The sequence below is a fragment of the Cucumis sativus genome, chromosome 5, assembly GCF_000004075.3.
Source record: "Cucumis sativus cultivar 9930 chromosome 5, Cucumber_9930_V3, whole genome shotgun sequence".
In the NCBI taxonomy this organism is placed as follows: domain Eukaryota; kingdom Viridiplantae; phylum Streptophyta; class Magnoliopsida; order Cucurbitales; family Cucurbitaceae; genus Cucumis; species Cucumis sativus.
The window spans coordinates 2,218,804-2,239,589 of record NC_026659.2 but is presented as its reverse complement, the minus strand read 5'-3'; the positions used below and the strand labels follow the sequence as shown (position 1 = coordinate 2,239,589).

Sequence of the window (20,786 nt, the reverse complement as noted above, 5' to 3'; positions counted from 1 at the left end):
AAGGTGTCTAAGAATTTTATAATTTATTGTTATTATTTATGTTTAAAGGTTTAGTGTGAATGTTCAAAATTCATTTATATTTATTAATTATGAATCGTGCTGATGAAGTACAGTGAAATAGTTTTTACTATATAGTTTATGAATATATATGATATAATTGTAATGAAATCTCTCTTTCTAAAAAAACTGGTAATAGATGCAGAGTTTGAAAATGTAATACCAACCACACTAAAATATGGTTCCAGTTTATTTGTTATCATCAAAATATTTGGTTTTGATTGAAGCCCTAATAAAGCTAATAATCTCCCTCCTTTTGACCATGATCCATCGACTAACTCATATGAATGGCCTCAAAAAGTAAAAACTATTTTCTTTCTCTCCCTCTCATTTTTTTAAATACAAGGGAAAAAAACAAAATCCAACACAAAACAAATAAAAACAAAGAGCAAAATTCCCCGAGAAGGAATGTCCTTAAGTGAAATTGGCACATAACAATGTTATTCCGACGCTTAAATTTGCGTTGGGATTGAAGTTAGAAAAAATAAGTCGGAAGAGAATCAATCGACACACAAAATGTTGTGTCAGAAGATCCTTTATTTTTTTAAAAAAAATACTGCAACCTAGAAGAAATCCAGAATGAAAAATTAGAAGAAAATGAATGAAAAAATATTAGCATTAGAAAAAATCCGAAAGAGATCTAATCGGATCCTAGATCAACAACAACAAAGACTAACACACATATTTAATATTTTTTTTCGACCTCAAACCAAAATAAATAAAAAAAATAAAAACAAAGACTTACTGGCAAGGAGCGGATGAGGGCAACAGTAGAAGCGTAGTGGCGGATGACGACGACAATGAGAAAAACACAAAAGAGATGGCCTTGACAATCACAAAATTAACATACCTATTTACTATTTTTTTTTTCTCAAACTTAAACCAAAACAAAAATAAAAAACAAAAAACAACCACTTACCGGCGAGGGGCAGACGGCAGCTCACAAGCGTCGAGGGTGACGACAAGCAATGAACGGTGGACGACGATAGACCTTCTTCTTCCTCTTTCGGCCTTCAAACCTTTCATTCGTCTCCTTTGTTTTCGGTCTCCCTTTCCTTCATTTTCGGCTAACACAAATTTGTTTTACAGAAATAAAAATGGTATTTGAAGTGACGACATTTCTAACGCATGACTAAACACGTTGAGAGAAGTTAAATATATTAAAAAAAATTATAAACTTCTCCAAACGTCATTCAAAACAGCGTTGAAAAAAGTTAAATACATTAAAGAAAATTATAAACTTCTTTTGACACCATGCATAACGATGTTAGAAGAAGTTAAATATATTAAAAAATTATGAACTTTTTTCGACATCATGCATAACGGCCTTGGGAGAAGTTAAATATATTAAAAATTTATAAACTTCTCCCAATGTCATAAATAATGGCGTTAGGAGAAGTTTGTAATTTTTTTATTAAATTATCTTATACCGAGGTCGCCTTATGCCGCGTCGAGATTGCCAACCTTTTTCGATGGAGCTTTTACGATGTTAGAAGAAGATTTTTCTCACAACATTGTCACTTATCCCGATATCTATGTTGTGCATCGAAAAATACATATTTTCTTGTAGTGTATGGACAATTAAGTTTTTGTCAACACACATTCATGATTCAATGATTAAGCTCTCTGGTGGTGTGTTTGTGATCCATAGATGTTTGTGTGGTGTTGAACACTTTGTTTGTAACCCCTAGATGTAGATGTTGTGTCATCGGACTGGAATACTAATGTGTTCCTTTTTTTTTTTAAGTACAACTTGGGGTATGAGAATTTGAACCCGAGAACTCTTGTCCTTATGTACATACAAGTGTCATTTGAACTAAACTTCAGTTGGCTACAAATAGCTTCTTAGTGATATTTTTCTTCCACGTTTGCCTCAAAACTCCTAAAATTTTTTTCCAACAAATTATATAAAGGACCTTGAAAAGGACTAAATTAAAAGGTCGTGGGCCGCCCTTATTACTAGTTATCTTAAACTTCCTTAAATATTATAGGATCAGTCAAATTGTTATTGACGTTTAAGCTAGAATAGGACAATCATGAATATCATTAACAAAAGAACTTAATTGAAGTAAAATTCTCCTTCAAATTATATTTCTAAACGTATAAAGATCAGTTAGCCATTTCAAAATTTCTTCATCTCTCTTAAATATTAGACAATTTGAAAAGAAAAGAAAAAGTAAGTGTAAGAAACATAAACGTATAATTTAACAAGAGCAATAAACACTTAATTAATTAGAATTAAAGTCATGGGTCAGTTCTTAACTCTTATAAAAAGGCAACTAAATTGTGTATGGAGTGAGAGAAAGAGTGAAAAGAAAATATGGAGTTTATAATTATGTGCATGCTCTTTGTTTCCTTCATCATCTCATGCCTCTCCTTTCTTCTACTCTTCAATTCAAGTACCAAAAGAACCCATTCCAAGCTCCCTCCTGGGCCAAAAGGTTACTTAGTCATTGGAAATTTAATGGATATTGGTGACAAACCCCACCAATCTCTAGCCAATCTAGCCAAGTCCCATGGCCCCATCATGAGCCTCAAACTAGGCCAAATGACCTCCATAGTGATTTCCTCAGCAGCCATGGCTAAGGAAGTCCTCCAAACCCATGACCAACAATTATGTGACCGTACGATCCCTTACTCTTCCACAGTTTACGACCACGACAAGCTCGGTTTCGTCTGGCTTCCAGTGTGTGACGTCTGGAGAACCCTTCGAAAAGTATGCAACAATCATATGTTTTCTCACAAGATTCTCGACTCAACCAAGATCATTCGCCAAAAGCAAATCCAACGACTTCTAGACAACGTACGAGAAAGGGCTTTGAAAGGCGAGGCTGTAGATATTGGAAAAGCTGCGTTTGTGACCATTCTCAATATGCTCTCGAACATGGTTTTTTCGGTAGATTTAGCAGACCCAAATTCAGAATGGGCGAAAGATTTGAAGGAAACCGTGTGGGGGATTATGGAGGAGTCTGGGAAACCGGACATTGGAGATTATTTTCCTTTGTTTAAGACGATGGATATTAAAGGTAGTCGAAGGCGTATGATGGTTTATATTAAGAAATTTTTGGACATGATTGGGGATATGATAGAGAAGCGAATGGAGTTGGAAGGAGTGGAAGAAAACCATGATATGCTTTATAATCTTCTCAATCTTGCGAAAGAAAATGATGACTCTATGTTCGACGTCTATTTAATCAAGCATTTAATATTGGTAAATCTCTCTCTCTACCTTTGGAAAAAAAAAAGTTCTTCTACTCTCTCTAGAACTGTAAATAATATAAGTTGATTTGGTAAAAATAGTTTTCTGTTTTTTATATGTTTGTTGGTTTAAATACAAAAAAAAAAAATTATATCAATTAAAATTTTTGGGTTAATTTTCAAATATAGTGAAAGAAATGGACCAAAATTAAAATTTATTAAAATACAGTAATTAAATTTGGCTATAAAATGTATTTGAATTTAAATAATTTTTAATAGTTTTTTTTTTAATTTCATGAAAGGAAATATAATATTATATGAATATATATTTTGTAATCTATTATATTTTTAATCTCTCGTAAAAATATAATACAGAACAAAAAGTTTTTTTTTCTTCTAAATAGCAATAAGCTAGCAAGGGACAATGATTTATTGGGAGTGTAGAGAGATGAACACTAATAAATTTTGAAAATGAAGGGTAAATTTTGTTATATATGCAATAATTTCTTTGTGTCGTACGAATACTTTAAATCTTATTGTTATATCTATAACTATTCTAACCTTTTTAAAGATATTGAAAATTGATTTTAATTTTTCAGAAAGAAAAAATATATATATTATGTAAAAAGTTTAGTGGTGGACAAGAAAATCGTGGTTGTAGTATATAAAAGATTTAGTTCATGCTCTAGTTGAGAATGACGTTTTTTTATTGTTTAATTTAAAAAGATTCATTAAATAAAACAATTATTAAAGTGTCCTAATAACAAATTTAACAAAATATTTACGACTTATAAAATTTTTAGATTTTATTAATAAAAGATATTCATACACACTAATATTCTTCTACAAGTGATATTGATTGAGAGTGATATAAATTGATAGAATTTAAAATTTTGCTGGTAAATATTTTAATTTATTTTTTATTTACCACAAAAAAAGATTGGTGTTATATTTTAAATATAAACACTAAGGTCACTACACTCACCTTTAGTCCAATCATATATATTCACGGCTCCACCTATTTTGTCTAACCATTGCTTTTTAAGCGTCCTCTTTTTTGCTTTATTTTAAACTACTTTTAAGTCAACTGGGGCAACACACACCAAACTAATCAATGTTCCAAACCAACATCAATTATTGAACACAATTTTATAATAACTTTGGCATCGTTTTTAGATAAATGTGTATACTTATACATCTACTTGGTACTTAATTATACTGTTTCTCCACATAAAAAAAAAAAGGTTCTATTGCCCGCTGGTACCGATACGACTACATCTATGGTAGAATGGGCAATGGCAGAGCTATTAAAGAACCCAGAAGCACTATCAAAAGCAAGAATAGAACTCATGGAAGTTGTGGGAAAAAACAGGCCAATTGAAGAATCGGATATCTTAAAGCTCCCTTTTCTTCAAGCAATTGCAAAAGAAACTCTTAGATTGCACCCGCCAGTTCCTTTACTATTGCCAAGAAAGGCAAGACAAGACACTGAAATTGGAGGCTTTGTAATACCAAAAGATGCTCAAGTTATTGTGAATGCATGGTACATTCAAAGGGACAAAAACATTTGGGAAGATGGTGAATTGTTTAAACCAGAAAGATTCTTGGAGCTCTCAGAGATTGATTACAAAGGTAGAAACATGGAATTGATTCCATTTGGTGCTGGTAGAAGAATTTGCCCTGGATTGCCTTTGGCTAATAGAATGGGGCATTGGATTCTTGCTTCTTTAATTCATTCTTTTGATTGGAAGCTTGAAGATGGAATCACACCAAAAAACATGAACATGGATGAAAAAGTTGGTCTCACTTTGGTCATGGCTCATCCTCTTAAAGCTATTCCTATCATTGTTTGATCTTTTTCAGCCTGTTTCAAATGTGTGGACTACAAATAATCTCCTACTTCCTATGTTATTATTGAAGAAAAATTATGTTTTGGGTTTGGTTGCTAATAGAACTATGTATTGTGTGTATTTAGTATCTAAATTATAGGAAAATATTTATGAATAATTGACTTTGTCCAATATCATATATATGTTTGCTCCTATTTAATTAGTAACTAACTGAATATAAATGCTTTTAACATAGCTTACCTTTTTCATACCCAAATTCTTTAATGTTTCTAGGCTAGTTTTTTTTTTTTTTTTTTAATAAAATGAGTCGTGCTCTTACCCTTTTGTTACACCAAAAACACTTTCAATTTTCCTTTTCCGCAAATTATGTTTTAATAACGACATCAAGAGACCCTTCCTTTTGAGATTGACTTAGTAGTTAAAAGAGAGAACGCCTGTAATATATCCTTTACATGGGAAGTTGATTTATAAATAGAGTGTGTATACAATCTTAGAAGTGACACAAGTGCTCATAGTTTACACATTTGAGTTATGGTAGAGTAATAGCCCTATTAGGCTACTCATGTGTAAATTAAAATAGGATAGTTGGAACCATTGTGTAAATTTGACATTTATATAATTACTGAGCTTGTATGAGTACTTGAAAGTCCATAAATCTAAAATAGTTACTGTGGGAAAGAGCAACTTATTCCTGATTAAAAAACCTATAAGAAAAACTAAAGCTAAAAAATATCAAGATTAAATATAAAAAGTCGAATAAAAGAATAGAAAAAAAAGGTAAGATAAAAGCTATTTGAAACAAAAAGATTGGAAGATAATATGAGACCTGAAAAAGCTATTCCTCTCAACTTAAACCTAAAATGTTGAACCCGAAGCTTAGTTCGATTAGCACATGTATATATATGTGGACAAAAGGTTACGGATTCAAATCTTCACCCTAAATTTTGACAAACAAATTTGATAATAAAAATGAGGCATGTGTTGTAAACAGAGTGATGGTCGATTTTTGGAAGGTTGGTGGTTTCGTGGCCAACCGTAAGGTCGAACAATGGATCTTAGTCTTTTATTTTTTCTGTCTCCACTAAAGCAGTAATACATTTTTATGTGTTATTTTTTAAGATGAGTCGATCCCATTTCTCACAATTCCTTGATTGATAGACAGATTGGTTTATTGGTTCACAAAGTCAACAGATCAAATTTGTACAACCAGGTGCTCACCATCAATTTGGTTGGTTTTGGTCATTTGACGCCAATTTTCAAATTGTCTTGACAAGAGAGCTAGAACTTGAATAAGCAGACATTGTATTATATTTTAGCAATTTAAATCAGTTATATGAAATAACAGTCAGGTAGATAAAGTACTAATCAAGGTACCATCTCAAAAGTTGATTCAATCTTCTAGAAAAAGAAATAGAAAACAATAATATTATGGTGCTCAATTGGTAATCAACAAACGGAATACGATTGCGTAGTTGAGAGTGATAAATTTGATTTCCTTTGAAAAATTAAGTGAGATGAGATCCATTAGTTGTTAATTAATTGATTAACGATTACACCAATTCTTATTACAAATTTTATTTCAAATGATTAAAAGAAATACAACAATGTATGAAGTAGGTTTCATAACTTCCTTAGGTGAGCTTTACAGAGATTGGACTTCTCACTATGTGTTTATTAGAAACCCATATGAGATACCCTTCACTGAATTCACTTCTTGTTCTAACAAAGTCGATCCGGCTGAAAGTTACAGAATATGTCAATTTTTCATTCAACTTTGAGAACTTCAAATTTCTTGGTGTAACTCTCACTGAAACTCCAGCTGGTGCCTTAACAATGGCGTAATAAACTGAATTAGCATCACCCACATTTGTCACTGTTCTATTAAACGCCTGTGAATCAGCTCCCAAACTCACAGCAAACGAAGGATAATTCAGATCGCCTTCTCGTATTCTTGATACCGTCGAACACGTTACTTGTCTACGAACAATAATCGACACTTGAGCATCTGTGTACAAATGGCAAAGATAAGGAACATAATCATCGGGCTGAATGTCATAAACCAATCCTGGGTTAGCTGCTTTTGATGGATTAACATGTCCGGACCCCATAGCGAAAAAGTTCGCTGGTTTCAAATCTTGATCCACGATTGGTTTCCCTTGAGGATTTCTTACATCTGCAGAGGTCATAATAGCAGATTTAATGGCAGCAGGGGACCAATTAGGATGATTACTCTTGATCAAAGCTGCAATTCCACTTAAATGAGGACAAGACATTGATGTTCCTGATATAACATTAAAAGTCGATTTTGTGTTCGTGTTTGTGTTGTTGTTTAATGGGAATGGCCAAGCTGCGAGAATGTTGACACCAGGGCCTGTTATGTCAGGTTTCAAGATCCCAGGGCTTGCTTGACATGGCCCTCGTGAAGAAAAAGAAGCCATAGCAGGGGAGAAAGTGGTGGCTCTGTTTCCAAGCAGAGTTCCTTCAAATGAAATTGAAGCTTTTGGATTATGTGATGAATTTATATATTCTTTGATTTTAAGTCCATCTTCATAGCTTAAATGGGTTGTTGGAAGAACATGAGCTTCAGCTAAAGTACTAAACCCATCTGGTTTTTGGTTTACAAGAATCATGGCAGCGCCGCCACCATTTTTCACAACCAACCCTTTTGCTATTCTGCCTATTCCTCCTCCTCGTTCACATACCACGATTTTTCCTGTCACATTCAGCTTTTCAAGTGAACCTTCAACACAATATTCAGAACCTTCGATTCCGCTTTTGCCAGCGTATACAAGTGGTAAGAATTTTGATGAGAAATCTCTTGGCTGGAACAGAGATTCACCGGTAAAGACTTTGCCACTTTCAAGCTTTGCCAATGCCACGATTTTTCTATCAATGGTGCTAGCTCCAACAGTTAAAATCCATGGTGCTTCGTTGGCTAATGTATTTTTGGAAGGGCCTGAATTCCCTGCTGAACAACTCACAAAAATTCCCTTTTTAATGGCTGCAAATGCCCCTACGGCAATTGTGTCTTTGAAAAATGGAGTCGAAGGGGCACCGAGGGAGAGCGAGAGCACGTCAACACCGTCGTCGATTGCAGCATCTAAGGCAGCAAGTATATCACTACTGGAACAACCTTTTGGAGAACAAACTTTGTACACTGCAATATGAGCTAAAGGTGCCATTCCAACTGCTTTGCCTCTTGCATTTCCCAAAGCTTCAGCACCTTTAACAAAAGTGCCTGCAGCTGTGCTTGCTGTGTGTGTGCCATGTCCATTTTCGTCATTTGGTGATTTCCCAATCGAAACATTATTAGCAAGATTGAAAGTTCTTGCACCAATCAACTTGTTGTTACAAATAGAAGCACCAAATTCGCATCTCCCTTTCCATTTCGCCGGTGGTGACGGCATTCCTTCATCGTTAAACGAAGGATGATTTGGATGAATTCCAGTATCCAATACTCCTATGATCACTCCTTTACCAAAGTTTGAATTTTTCCATAACCCAAAATGTTGGTTCAACCCCAAATATTCAGGTGTGTGAGTTGTGTGCAAATTCAATGTGGTTTCAGGCATGGCTGAGATGAAACCATCCTTCTCTTCCATTGTTTTAACTTGTTCTTTTGTAAGTCTTGCAGAGAAACCACTGATCACGTGTCGATATGAATAAAGTAACCGTGATTGTTCGTTGGATGACGCTTCGATCGTTTCTGGTAAGAATGATGTGTACCAATTTTGTAGATCAATGGTGTCACCCAAAATCTCAACCTCTGGTTGCTTAACATGAACAATGTAGGTTTGTAAATTGGTGTTGGAAGCACTCCAAAGCTCAGTTTTCATGGCAACATAGCCATGAAAATTGAGGAAGAAAAAGATACAAATGAAAGGAAGAAAAACCATGGTTTTAATGGAAACTACTTTGTGTTTTCTTATGTTTTTGGTGCCTTTCTGTTTGAGGACCCAAACATATTTATAGGGAAAGGAAAATATGTTGTTAATGGTTGATTATGAGATTTTATGTACTTTATTATATGTACATGTGACAATTCTTCATCTCATCAAAAACTTTGACTTTACCCATATACAGTACAGCTTGGAACAAATTTTTATAAATCTACATGATAATGTTCACATTTTTTCTTGCAAATAAAGCTTCTAATTATTCATAGTTTTTTAAACAAAAATGCAATCTTGTTGATGAATTATTTCCATTCTCAAAAGCATAGTGCTAACTGTTTCTCCCCTTTGGTTGTTGCATCTTCCAAGGAAAAAAAGAACGTGTACAGTTTGACAAGAAGTTTTTTTCTTTTTTATTTTTAGAATTCAGTAATAATTCACTTCAAACTATTTCAATTCTCATCAAGAAATGAAGTTAATTTTAAAGAATCAAACACAGTGGTTCCCAAATAAGACTAAAGCCTAAGTGTTTTTCTTTTTCAACATGAATATATGCAATAATAGAGTTCAAATTTCTTTCTTTTCGTTGAGTTTATATTTGTTTAAGGCGTTGGTCGAGTTTATATCTTAAGTTTTAAACCTCATTTTTTATTTAGTCTAATGAGACTCCATGCGTCCACGACTAAAAAAACAGCAATTTCATACTTTATTGACTTATTAAATTTTTATACTATGAGTTACATTTTAGAGGTTCATGATTCTCATTTCCATATACTCCACCTTTTGTTTTCTAATTAAACACCTCCCACAAAAAGTTGTATGATATACTTTGATTTAAATTAACCAAACAATATGATTTTGTGTAAAAGATAATTTGATATATATGAACTAACTAATTTTCAAAAAAAGCATAATAACATTAAACATGTACACAGCTTAACCGTTAAGATACGTATATATATTAAAACAAACCTAGTGATTTTCACCTTGTATTTAAAAAATTACAAATGTTAGTAATTTTCTTATGGAAAAATTGCATCAAATGACAAAAATATTTAGAAAAAAAATAGCTCATGACACCAATTTACGAATGTAGCAAAATTAATAATATCGTACAGTAATTATAGGACTATAGAGAGTCTATCACTTTTAAACTTGTAACTTTTGAAAATTTAGAAAATGTCGTGACATGAACTCTATTATCATAATTGTTTTTTCTAGTTTTACAAAAAACACATTCCTTCTAACCAGAAATAATGTTCAAAATAATTGTAAATTACTAAAATTTTGTCCAATTTATATTTTCGAGTATTATAATAAAATGATATAACATGAAAATTTGAACCTCCCCATGTTCGGCCTTTATAGCCAAATCCATATAAATGCATAAAATAATTCTCAATTATTTTATAAAATATTTTGATTTAATATAGTTGAAGTTATAGTGTTACACACTCAAAAATTCTTCTTAATAATAAATTAAAAGAAAATACAATTAAAAAAAATACATCACTAATACGCATGTTTAGTTTTCATAATAACTATTAGTTAATAACATGACTTACATTGTAGCCAACTTGATCCTTAGTATCATGTCATGAATAGCTGTATATATGTTATATTTTCCCCACATTGATTCCAAATATCATAATGATTCAATATATGCATTCCCCTTATTATAAAAATATACATTGTGTTATACATGACTTTTATTTTAAAGATTTATCAAGTTAAATATTAATAAGATGGCTTGCGAAATTACAACAAACAAAAAAAAAATTAATGTAAGTGTTATATTTACCATGGTGAAAAAAAATGAGCTTTTGGGACAATTTTTTTTATAAAAAAAAACATAATAGTGAATTTTTAAGACAATATAACAATAAGTTGAGTTTTTTTAAAAGATTATAAATTAATGAGAATTGTTATAATAGATTTAGCTAGGCATGATTTGATATATTGCGTATATTATAGAATTTTATTTTTATCTTTGGTTGGATATGGGTTTACGTGCTTGCACATATTGGTTGGTTTAATTTCTTTAAAAATATCGAGTTGATTCGTAGATTTCCGTTAATTAATAGAATTTTAGCTAAAGTTTGATAATATGTTGTACTTGAATACAATTTTTTAATTAGAAAAAGTTACAACTTTTTTTATCTCCAAAGTTTGGTTTAAGTTGCATCTCAATCTCAATATGTGTCACATCCTTCAAATATAAATTTAAAATTTTTTCTAATAAACTATTTTTAAAAAATGTCAAAAATTATATAGAAGATCTATTTTATAGGTTGTACAACGATGTAGTCATTGAATTTCAAGGATATAAAATAATCCTACGTATTACTTATATTTGAAGCATGATATATTTTTAGACTATAAAACATTTACAAATATTTCTTTTTTAATTTTAAAACTTTGAAAAAGATTTGATTATAACCTTGAGATGTGATCAAAATTTTATAAATAATTTACTTGGTCGTGTGATGTTGGTGAGGACGCAACATAGTGCATTAATTGATAGTTTAAAGGATGGGTGATATGGGATTGTGAAGGTACATTTGTTGCGGTAAGTGGGAAGAGTGTTGAAGAAAAATATTAACTTGTTATCTACATAAATTCATATAATTGTAAATAATTTCAATCTTCATCAATATCTTGAGCAATCTTTCATCTTTAATCTCCAATCTTGGGAAAGTAAGAACACATATAATGTGAGAAACATCAAACTAATTTTGTGTTTGTACATTAGGTTGTTTGGACTCAATTAATTATTAGCTGTTTTTTTCATTCCATTTAAAACTCATTCTATAGCGGTAAATTAAATTAAAGTCATTTATAATTAAAATCCATATAGGTAATTAATGGGGTACCAAACCCAATCAATAATAACAAAACTCATCAAAAGTGACTCCAAAACAAGGAACGGCTCGGGCGCGCGGCTCGCGGAGGAGATCGTGGTACACGCGGCTCGGAACAACAGAGACGGCTCGCCCAAGAGATCGTGGCTCACGCGGCTCGGTGAAGGGGGAGAGGGAGGATGTAGAAGAAGGTGAATAGTGAGTTAACGCTTACCGAAAAATCCTATTTAATAATAACAATATTAATTATTACTGTTATTATACCTATTAATTAATTATCTCTCTTTTTACTTTTCCAACCATAACAAATAACATCTATCTCCTCATTTAATAACTCATTTCATCATCTTTCTCTTTTTTCCAAAAATAAGAAACATTTTCCTTCTTAATTATATTTATTCCAAAATAGTATTACTCTCCTTCCTCCCTAACTTAATACTTACACATATAAAGTATTATCCATAAACTTTTACTTTACCAACCTATTTCACTAATATCCATCGAGCTGTTTTTTTTTAATATTTTTATTATTTAATGTCATTTCCATTTTATATATTATATTATAGATTTGGGGAGCCATCTAATACAAATTAGTAAGAGATGGATTTGCTGTGGATCTTCATTGTTCTACTCTCCATTGCATGGCTAATTTCAATGATCTCAAAAACAAGACCAATTACCAACCTCCCTCCCGGCCCAAAGCCATTGCCACTCATCGGCAACCTTCTTGCTCTCGGTGATAAACCCCACCAATCTCTAGCCAATCTCGCCAAATCCTATGGTCCGATCATGACCTTAAAACTCGGCCAAATCACCACCGTCGTCATCTCCTCCTCCGCCATGGCCAAACAAGTCCTCCAAACTCACGACCAATTTCTTTCCTCCAGAACCGTCCCTGACTCCATGACCACTCACAACCACGATCTTTTCGGCCTCCCATGGATGCCCGTTTCACCTCTCTGGCGAAACCTCAGACGAATTTGCAACACCCAGTTGTTCGCTGCCCGGATTCTCGACGCCAACGAGAACCTCAGACGAGGCCAAGTGGCAGAGCTGGTGACAGAGATATCTAGATGTGCTTTGAAAGGTGATGAGGCAGTGGATTTTGGAAAAGTGGCGTTTGTGACTTCGATGAATTTGCTTTGGAATACCATTTTCTCGGAGGATTTTGTGGACCCGAATTCGAAAATTGGGAGAGAGTTTAAGGTGGCTGTAAGAGGGGCTATGGAAGAAGCTGCGAAACCGAATTTTGGAGATTATTTTCCATTGTTGAAGAGATTTGATGTGCAGGGGATTAAGAAGAAACAAAGTGTTCATTTTGATAGGATCTTTGATGTGTTGGAGCAGATGATTGATGAACGGATTGATGAACAGAAAAAAAGTTGGGGTTCTAATAAGATTAAACATGATTTCTTGCATTATCTTCTCAACCCTGGTGATGAAAACAGCGATATCAAGTTGGGGAGAATTGAGTTCGAACACTTATTAGCGGTATCTACTTCAACTCCTTTTTCTTTTATTATTATTACTTACAATTTGTTGTTAAGAATCCAAATTTTAACATCATTTTATCTTTAGGGGAATTTGAGTTCAAACACTTATTCTTCTGTTTAACTTGATTTTATTAGGGTTTGAATTTGTTGATTTATAACCTAGATGGAGTTTTTTTTTTTAAGAATCAAACGTCTCTTATCAAAATAAACTAATATATTGAATATTTATCAATATAGTAAACTTTTTTCTGATAAATTACTATAAATTAAAATATTTTAAAATAGAAAATGTAAGAATAATTTATGGTCTTATACGCTATGACTCCAATTTTTACTCCACTAATTGGGTTTAGAAAATAGTTTTGCCCCCAATGTAGTCTCTTTAGGCACAATTGTTTGCTATGTGTTAAACTTTTTTCTTAATATTTCGTCTTAAACAAAAAGCGCATTCAATCCAAATCTCAAATCTCACACATAATTCATTTCATTGATATTAATCATTTTAAAATCTAAAAAGAAAAAATAAATACTATTTTTAGTTAATAACTTTCTGGACCAAAATAGACAGATTTTGGAGAATTTCGTAGGTTTTCAAAGTAAATTATGAATAACACATTGGATGATAAAAATTCTATCTTAATAAATTCTTTTAACTTTCTCTTTTCTTTTCAATTACCAACCATAAACATGGAAATCTAAATACATCCATTTCTTTTCAATTACCAACCATAAAATGGCTTTTTCCAAAATAGAAAAAGAAAACAAGTTATTTACACTTTAGGTAAAGAAAAACCATGAAAACAAAACTTATTATACTTATTTACTTTTCATAATTTTTTCTATTTTCGAAAATTTGTTTTTTAAAAATTTATTTGAGTGTGACAATTTTTGATTAGACAACTTTTCAAATTAGGAAAGATATATGGTTGATATTGAATGGCATCTATTATCTTAGCTTTCAGCCTTCAACAACATATTTACTTTTCACGCGACAAATAATATTTCTTCTATTTTTTTTCTTTTCTTGGATAGTTGAGTTGAAATGAGTGCCCCACTGATCAATTATTGGCCTTTCCATTTTCTTTTCCTTTTCTGTATGTGGTTGGACTTGGCTTATCCCAAGAAAAAATAAAACAAAAAATCTGATTTTATTTCCTTTTCTTTCTATGATTTTGTTCTTTTTTGTTTTCTTTTTAAATGTACTTTTGTATACATAATACATCCCAATTTACAACTTCATTTCTCTCATCCCACAGAATTTGTCTAATCATAGACGTTTGAAGTGAAAAATTCTTCTCTTTTAAAAATATTCAAGTTTTTCGTGTTTATTATGATACTAGAAGGGGAATATGAATAACCACGGATTCATCTTGTATTTTTCTATAATCCTAGCAATAATGTTATGTATTTCATACACATTAATTTGTATTATTTCCTAAGTTTCTAGTAGATTTATTTCTGAATTCCACCAATCAAAATTTTAGTAAGAGCATTTTTTTTATTAAAGATTTGATTGTTGTTCTATAGGTATTATTCATTGCTGGAACCGACACAGTTTCTTCAGTTTTCCAATGGGCAATGGCAGAACTATTAAGAAACCCACAAAAACTATCAAAAGCTCAACAAGAAATCCGAAGTGTAATAGGGAAAGGAAACCCAATTAAAGAATCAGACATTTCAAGGCTACCTTATTTACAAGCAGTGATTAAAGAAACTTTAAGATATCATTCCCCTCCTTTTCTACTACCTCGTAAAGCATTACAAGACGTCGAAATATCAAGTTTCACAATCCCTAAAGACGCTCAAGTGCTGGTAAATTTATGGGCGATGAGTCGAGATTCGAACGTATGGAAAAATCCTGAAATATTCGAGCCAGAGAGATTCTTAGAGATGGACATTGACATTAAAGGCAGAGATTTTGAGTTGGTTCCATTTGGTGGTGGAAGAAGGATTTGCCCTGGATTGCCATTGGCTATGAGAATGTTGCCTTTGATGTTGGGTTCGCTTCTTCATTTCTTTGATTGGAAGCTTGAAGATGGTTGTCGACCTGATGATTTGAATATGGATGAAAAGTATGGAATCACTCTTGCAATGGCTTCTCCTTTGAGAGCTTTCCCACTTCTTGTCTAGTTTTACCTTCCTTTTCATGAGTAAAAACTAGTTTTATGTTTTCTTTTATGAATGTTGATTCTCAAAAATAAATATATATGCTTCACTCAAAAGACTATATGATAAACTTATCTAGGGGCCATATTCTAGGGTCTGTTTACATCATGCACAAAAGTAATTAGGAAAACTATAGCAAATAGTAGAACCGGAATTAAAATAATTTGAAAATATAACACAACTTTAATTAGGAAAGTAATTTGGTTGGTAAAGAGATGCGCCTTCATATTCTTTCCCACTTCCAAGCTTGGCAACCGCCACGATTCTTCGATTAATCGTACTTGCTCCAACGGTTAAAATCTACCCGGTAAAGAAATTATTTATACATCTCACTAATTTATTGAATCGAAATCTACAATGTAACTTCAATTATGGTTGTTGAAAATTCAATGTGTAACAAATATAAAATGAAATGACAAAAGAGAAGATAATAAATATTTTTGTCAGATCATTTAATTTCATTTTATGGTTGAACCACAATTTTCTTCTCGACCTTTCTCCGTTCCACACAATTTTAAATGCATTTTAAGTTGTATTTATTGTTTTAGAAATAGGAGTAGCTATTTTGTTATGGTTCCACTTTTTTTTTTTCTTTTTAGATTATATATTATTTTATTTCCATGTGTGACTAAAGTAAGTAAGTTTCAAAAAGTAGATACAATTATGGTGGCAAATTTCCATCATATTCAGATATCAATGGAAGAGAAAATCATTTTACTTTCTAATATTCATATACATTTCTTTATCCTCCTACTTTGTAGACAGGTATTGCATATTTTCACTTAAGTTATATTGAGATTACCTTGAGGAGGATTATACACAAATCATCTCAATCCTACAACTTCTACCTGCCTACGGTTTATATTACGTATTTATTCTCCTAAATTTAATAAAAAAATACCCTTCCATACTTGTCACTTATAACCATTTTGGGAGCCATGTGAATAACAATTATGCATCGTTTACAAGTCAAACATGTATCCTTTAAAAAAAAAAAAAAATTTTGACAAGAAAATAAAAGTGATTTTGTCTAATCCAAAACTTATTCTACCTGTTAAAAAGTTAAAAAGAATTTCCCTACATATATAATCAAAAGTTGAAGCTTACATTGCTTCATTTCCATTCATAAGAGTAGTAAGAGATGGATTTGTTGGGGATCTTCATTGTTCTACTTTCCATTGCATGGCTAATTTCAATGATCTCAAAAACAAGACCAATTACCAACCTCCCTCCCGGCCCAAAGCCATTGCCACTCATCGGCAACCTTCTTGCTCTCGGCGATAAACCCCACCAATCCCTAGCCAATCTCGCCAAATCCTATGGCCCGATCATGACCTTGAAACTCGGCCAAATCACCACCGTCGTCATTTCCTCCTCCGCCATGGCCAAACAAGTCCTCCAAACCCACGACCAATTTCTCTCCTCCAGAACCGTCCCTGACTCCATGACCACTCACAACCACGATCTTTTCGGCCTCCCATGGATGCCCGTTTCACCTCTCTGGCGAAACCTCAGACGAATTTGCAACACCCAGTTGTTCGCTGCCCGGATTCTCGACGCCAACGAGAACCTCAGACGAGGCCAAGTGGCAGAGCTGGTGACAGAGATATCTAGATGTGCTTTGAAAGGTAATGAAACAGTGGATTTTGGAAAAGTGGCGTTTGTGACTTCGGTGAATTTGCTTTGGAATACCATTTTTTCGGAGGATTTTGTGGACCCGAATTCGAAAATAGGGAGAGAGTTTAAAGTGGCTGTAAGAGGGGCTATGGAAGAAGCTGCGAAACCGAATTTTGGAGATTATTTTGCATTGTTGAAGAGATTTGATGTGCAGGGGATTAAGAAGAAACAGAGTGTTCATTTTGATAGGATTTTTGATGTGTTGGAGCAGATGATTGATGAACGGATTGATGAGCAGAAAAAAAGTTGTGGTTCTAATAAGATTAAACATGATTTATTGCATTATCTTCTCAATCCTGGTGATGAAAATAGCGAAATCAAGTTGGGGAGAATTGAGTTCGAACACTTATTAGCGGTATCTACTTCAACTCCTTTTTCTTTTATTATTGTCATTATTTTTAATTTGTTGTTAAGAGTCAAACTTTTAACATCATTTTAGGGGGGAAACATAGTTTCAAGCATTTATTCTTCGTTTTAAAGTTTGGAATTGTTAATTTACAACCTATAAACAGTTCTTTTAAGAATTAAATTTAGGTTAACAACATAAACTAAAAATTTTAAAAATATCAATATTTAAAAATATACTAAATTTTCACAATACATTTGTAAGTATGATAAATTACTATGAATTAAAATATTTTAAAATAGAAAATGTAAGAAAAATTTATCATGTTATAAACTATGATTGTTGGATTTAGGTACAAAAATAAGAGAGTCACAATTTTTACTTCACTAATTGGGTTTAAAAAATAGTTTTGCCCCCAATTAAGTCTCTTTGGCCACAATTTGCCATGTGTTATTTTTTTTTTCTTAATATTTTAGCTTGTGAAAAAGGAGAGCAGTGCATCCAAAGAGTATGATTTTCAAATCTAGAATGATTTTAAATCCTATTTTTACTTAAAAACTTTTTGAGGTCAAAATGGTCCATTTTGCCAAATTTCATAGGTTTTCAAAGTAAATTACCTAATTAATTGACTATCATTGTTAAAATTTTTCATTAACATATTCCATGATAAAAATGTATGGCGGTGAATTATTAACTTTCTCTTTCTCTTCCTCTTCCATTACTATCCATAAACATAAATTTTAAATACATTCCTTTCCAATCTAATCAAATAAATTATTTAAAATCATTTTGAAAATTTAAAATCATTCTTCCACAATTTTTTTTTTTTCATACAGCAAATTTGACACTATAATTATATGATAATCTATTTTAAATTTATTATTTTTATAATTTTAAAAATGTAAATAACATGAACTTTATTTTCGTAATTTTCTTTTTTGCTATTTTTCACGATGACGATAATAATAACAATAAAAACTTATTTTTATATAGAAAAAAAAACTATTTATCCATACTTAACAAAAACCACTAAAAACAAAATTTATTTTATTTGAATTTCTCATAGAATATAAATATTTGTTAATTTTCTATTTTTAACATTTTTCTTTTAAAAATTTATTTTAGTGCAGGACAGATTTTTATTAGACAACTGGTGGAAGAAAATACATTGTTGATGTTGAATCGCATCTATTATCTTAGTTTTCAGCCTTCGACCACATAGTTTTCATGTAACAAATAATATTTCTTCTACTTTTTCCAAAATTATTATTTTTGTTGGATAGTTGAACTGAGTTGCATCACTCAATTATTGGCCCTTTGATTTTCTCTTCCTTTTCTGTGGTTGGACAGAAAAACAAATCATAGAAAGGAAAATAAATAATGTACTATGAAGACTTAAACATTGACATGAAGGGACATGTGAATAACCAAGTACGCATTCATGTTGTATTTTTCTATAATCCTAGCAATAATTGTTCTGTATTAATTCACACACATTTATTTCCTAAGTTTCTAGTAGATTATTTCTGAATTACTTCAATCAGAATTTTAATAACTGCGCATTCTGTTTTTTTTTTTTTTATTATTAAAGATTTGATTGTTGTTCTATAGGTACTATTCATTGCTGGAACCGACACAAGTTCTGCAACATTCCAATGGGCAATGGCAGAACTATTTAAAAACCCACAAAAGCTATCAAAAGCTCAACAATAAATCCGAAGTGTAATAGGAAAATGAAACCCAATTAGAGAATCAGACATTTCAAGGCTACCTTATTTACAAGCAGTGATCAAAGAAACTTTGAGATGTCATTCCCCTCCTTTTCTACTACCTCGTAAAGCATTACAAGACGTCGAAATATCAGGTTTCACAATCCCTAAAGACGCTCAAGTGCCGGTAAATTTATGGGCGATGGGTCGAGATTCGAACGTATGGAAAAATCCTGAAATATTCGAGCCAGAGAGGTTCTTAGAGATGGAAATTGATATTAAAGGCAGAGATTTTGAGTTGGTTCCATTTGGTGGTGGAAGAAGGATTTGCCCTGAATTGTCATTGGCTATGAGAATGTTGCCTTTGATGCTGGGTTCGCTTCTTCATTTCTTTGATTGGAAGCTTGAAGATGGTTTTCGACCTGATGATTTGAATATGGATGAAAAGTATGGACTCACTCTTGAAATGGCTTCTCCTTTGAGAGCTTTCCCACTTCTTGTCTAGTTTTACCTTCTTTTTTTCAGTAAAAACTAGTTTTATGTTTTCTTTTATGAATGTTGATTCTCAAAAATAAATATGCATGTAAAATATGATGCTCCAATTGATATGGCCAATTTAAATGCCTATACGATAAACTTATGTATGGGCCCATATACTAGGGTTTGTTTGCATAATGCACAAAAATAATTACGAAAACTATAGCAAATAGTAGAACCAGAAAAATATAATTTGAAATTATAACACAACTTTAAGATATTTTGTAAATATAACAAATATCGGCCAGTATTATAATTTTTGTGCATGCTATAGTTTTCCTGATCAAATCTATATGGGTCACTTGATGATCATTTTATCATCCAAATCATCAATCTCTGGTAGATTTGTTCGATGACTACCTTTTGTCTACCAAATTTGCGTTCATATTTCTATTTCTGTCATGATACAAGCTTCTCCATTTGAGTTTCCTGGACGTTCATGTTCATTGCTGTTCATACCAAATCGATTGGAAGATTTTCTACTTCGCTTGCTTCCTCCTGAAACGTTGCTCTATCTGACATGTTTATTGGTAGGTCTCTCTAATAAAACCGCATCCATGCTTAAATATCCAACAAAAGTATAGTCCAAAAGAAAAATATAACCAAGCAAAAAAAACTAAAACAACAAACAAAGTCCGACTAAACAATAACTTGAAACTACAAAAAAAAAAAAATTGTATCGCACAGGAAAAAGATTACACAACAAAGATTCAAACAGATCGAATGCAGCACAAAACAAAACTTAAGAAAGACCGATAAAAATTGCTATTTTTTAACCCATAGAAAGAGGATGACGACGTATTGGGTTTTTTTTAGTATGATCATGAGGAGAAAAAAAAAAAGAAGAAAAGAAAAGAAATACTGATGGGATGACGCCGGCAAGAAGACGACTGTGAAAAATTCAAAAAAGAAATCAAAAGAAATCCAACAAAACGGACGCAAAATCAGTAGATTTTTTTATAAAAAAAAGTACATAAAATGTGGCCCAATTAATTTGCA

At 32.0% G+C, this 20,786-nt stretch overlaps 4 protein-coding genes across 6 annotated transcripts; 3 read left to right on the top strand and 1 right to left on the bottom strand.

The window, feature by feature from the left end:
- The first annotated feature begins 2,313 nt into the window (after positions 1-2,313).
- Positions 2,314-5,283, top strand: LOC101218082 (geraniol 8-hydroxylase). Its single transcript, XM_004147552.3, has 2 exons — positions 2,314-3,268; positions 4,500-5,283. Exons 1-2 carry the CDS (start codon positions 2,378-2,380, stop codon positions 5,106-5,108), a joined length of 1,500 nt encoding a protein of 499 aa, XP_004147600.2. The 5' UTR covers positions 2,314-2,377; the 3' UTR covers positions 5,109-5,283.
- A 1,332-nt stretch (positions 5,284-6,615) lies between these two features.
- On the bottom strand, positions 6,616-9,033 carry LOC101217847 (subtilisin-like protease SBT1.7). The gene has a single exon (XM_004147551.2). The coding sequence runs from the start codon at positions 8,999-9,001 to the stop codon at positions 6,737-6,739; it is 2,265 nt and encodes a 754-aa protein (XP_004147599.2). The 5' UTR covers positions 9,002-9,033; the 3' UTR covers positions 6,616-6,736.
- A 3,358-nt stretch (positions 9,034-12,391) lies between these two features.
- On the top strand, positions 12,392-15,574 carry LOC101217610 (geraniol 8-hydroxylase-like). The gene is made up of 2 exons (XM_004147550.3): positions 12,392-13,350; positions 14,880-15,574. Exons 1-2 carry the CDS (start codon positions 12,460-12,462, stop codon positions 15,480-15,482), a joined length of 1,494 nt encoding a protein of 497 aa, XP_004147598.2. The 5' UTR covers positions 12,392-12,459; the 3' UTR covers positions 15,483-15,574.
- Positions 15,575-16,366: 792 nt separating this feature from the next.
- On the top strand, positions 16,367-19,947 carry LOC101217381 (geraniol 8-hydroxylase-like). 3 transcript variants are annotated; one of them, XR_004216640.1, is made up of 3 exons: positions 16,371-17,550; positions 18,892-18,972; positions 19,153-19,947. XR_004216640.1 is itself a non-coding variant. In XM_031885376.1 (2 exons), exons 1-2 carry the CDS (start codon positions 16,660-16,662, stop codon positions 18,685-18,687), a joined length of 912 nt encoding a protein of 303 aa, XP_031741236.1. In that variant the 5' UTR covers positions 16,367-16,659; the 3' UTR covers positions 18,688-18,770. The 3 variants fall into 3 exon arrangements, 2 of the variants coding, with proteins under 2 accessions (XP_031741236.1, XP_031741235.1); XM_031885376.1 differs by lacking the exons at positions 18,892-18,972; positions 19,153-19,947 and adding an exon at positions 18,667-18,770 and having other exon boundaries at positions 16,367-17,550; XM_031885375.1 differs by lacking the exon at positions 18,892-18,972 and having other exon boundaries at positions 16,444-17,550.
- Positions 19,948-20,786: the final 839 nt, after the last annotated feature.

What these genes read in the sequence shown, in the direction of transcription:
- LOC101217847 (XM_004147551.2), bottom strand. Translation starts at nt 9,001, where the DNA reads ATGGTTTTTCTTCCTTTCATTTGTATCTTTTTCTTCCTCAATTTTCAT.
- LOC101217381 (XM_031885375.1), top strand. Translation starts at nt 16,660, where the DNA reads ATGGATTTGTTGGGGATCTTCATTGTTCTACTTTCCATTGCATGGCTA. An exon ending in AGTTCGAACACTTATTAGCG is followed by an intron (nt 17,551 to 19,152) that starts GTATCTACTTCA and finishes GTTGTTCTATAG; the next exon opens with GTACTATTCATTGCTGGAAC.
- LOC101218082 (XM_004147552.3), top strand. Translation starts at nt 2,378, where the DNA reads ATGGAGTTTATAATTATGTGCATGCTCTTTGTTTCCTTCATCATCTCA. An exon ending in TAATCAAGCATTTAATATTG is followed by an intron (nt 3,269 to 4,499) that starts GTAAATCTCTCT and finishes AAAAAAAAAAAG; the next exon opens with GTTCTATTGCCCGCTGGTAC.
- LOC101217610 (XM_004147550.3), top strand. Translation starts at nt 12,460, where the DNA reads ATGGATTTGCTGTGGATCTTCATTGTTCTACTCTCCATTGCATGGCTA. An exon ending in AGTTCGAACACTTATTAGCG is followed by an intron (nt 13,351 to 14,879) that starts GTATCTACTTCA and finishes GTTGTTCTATAG; the next exon opens with GTATTATTCATTGCTGGAAC.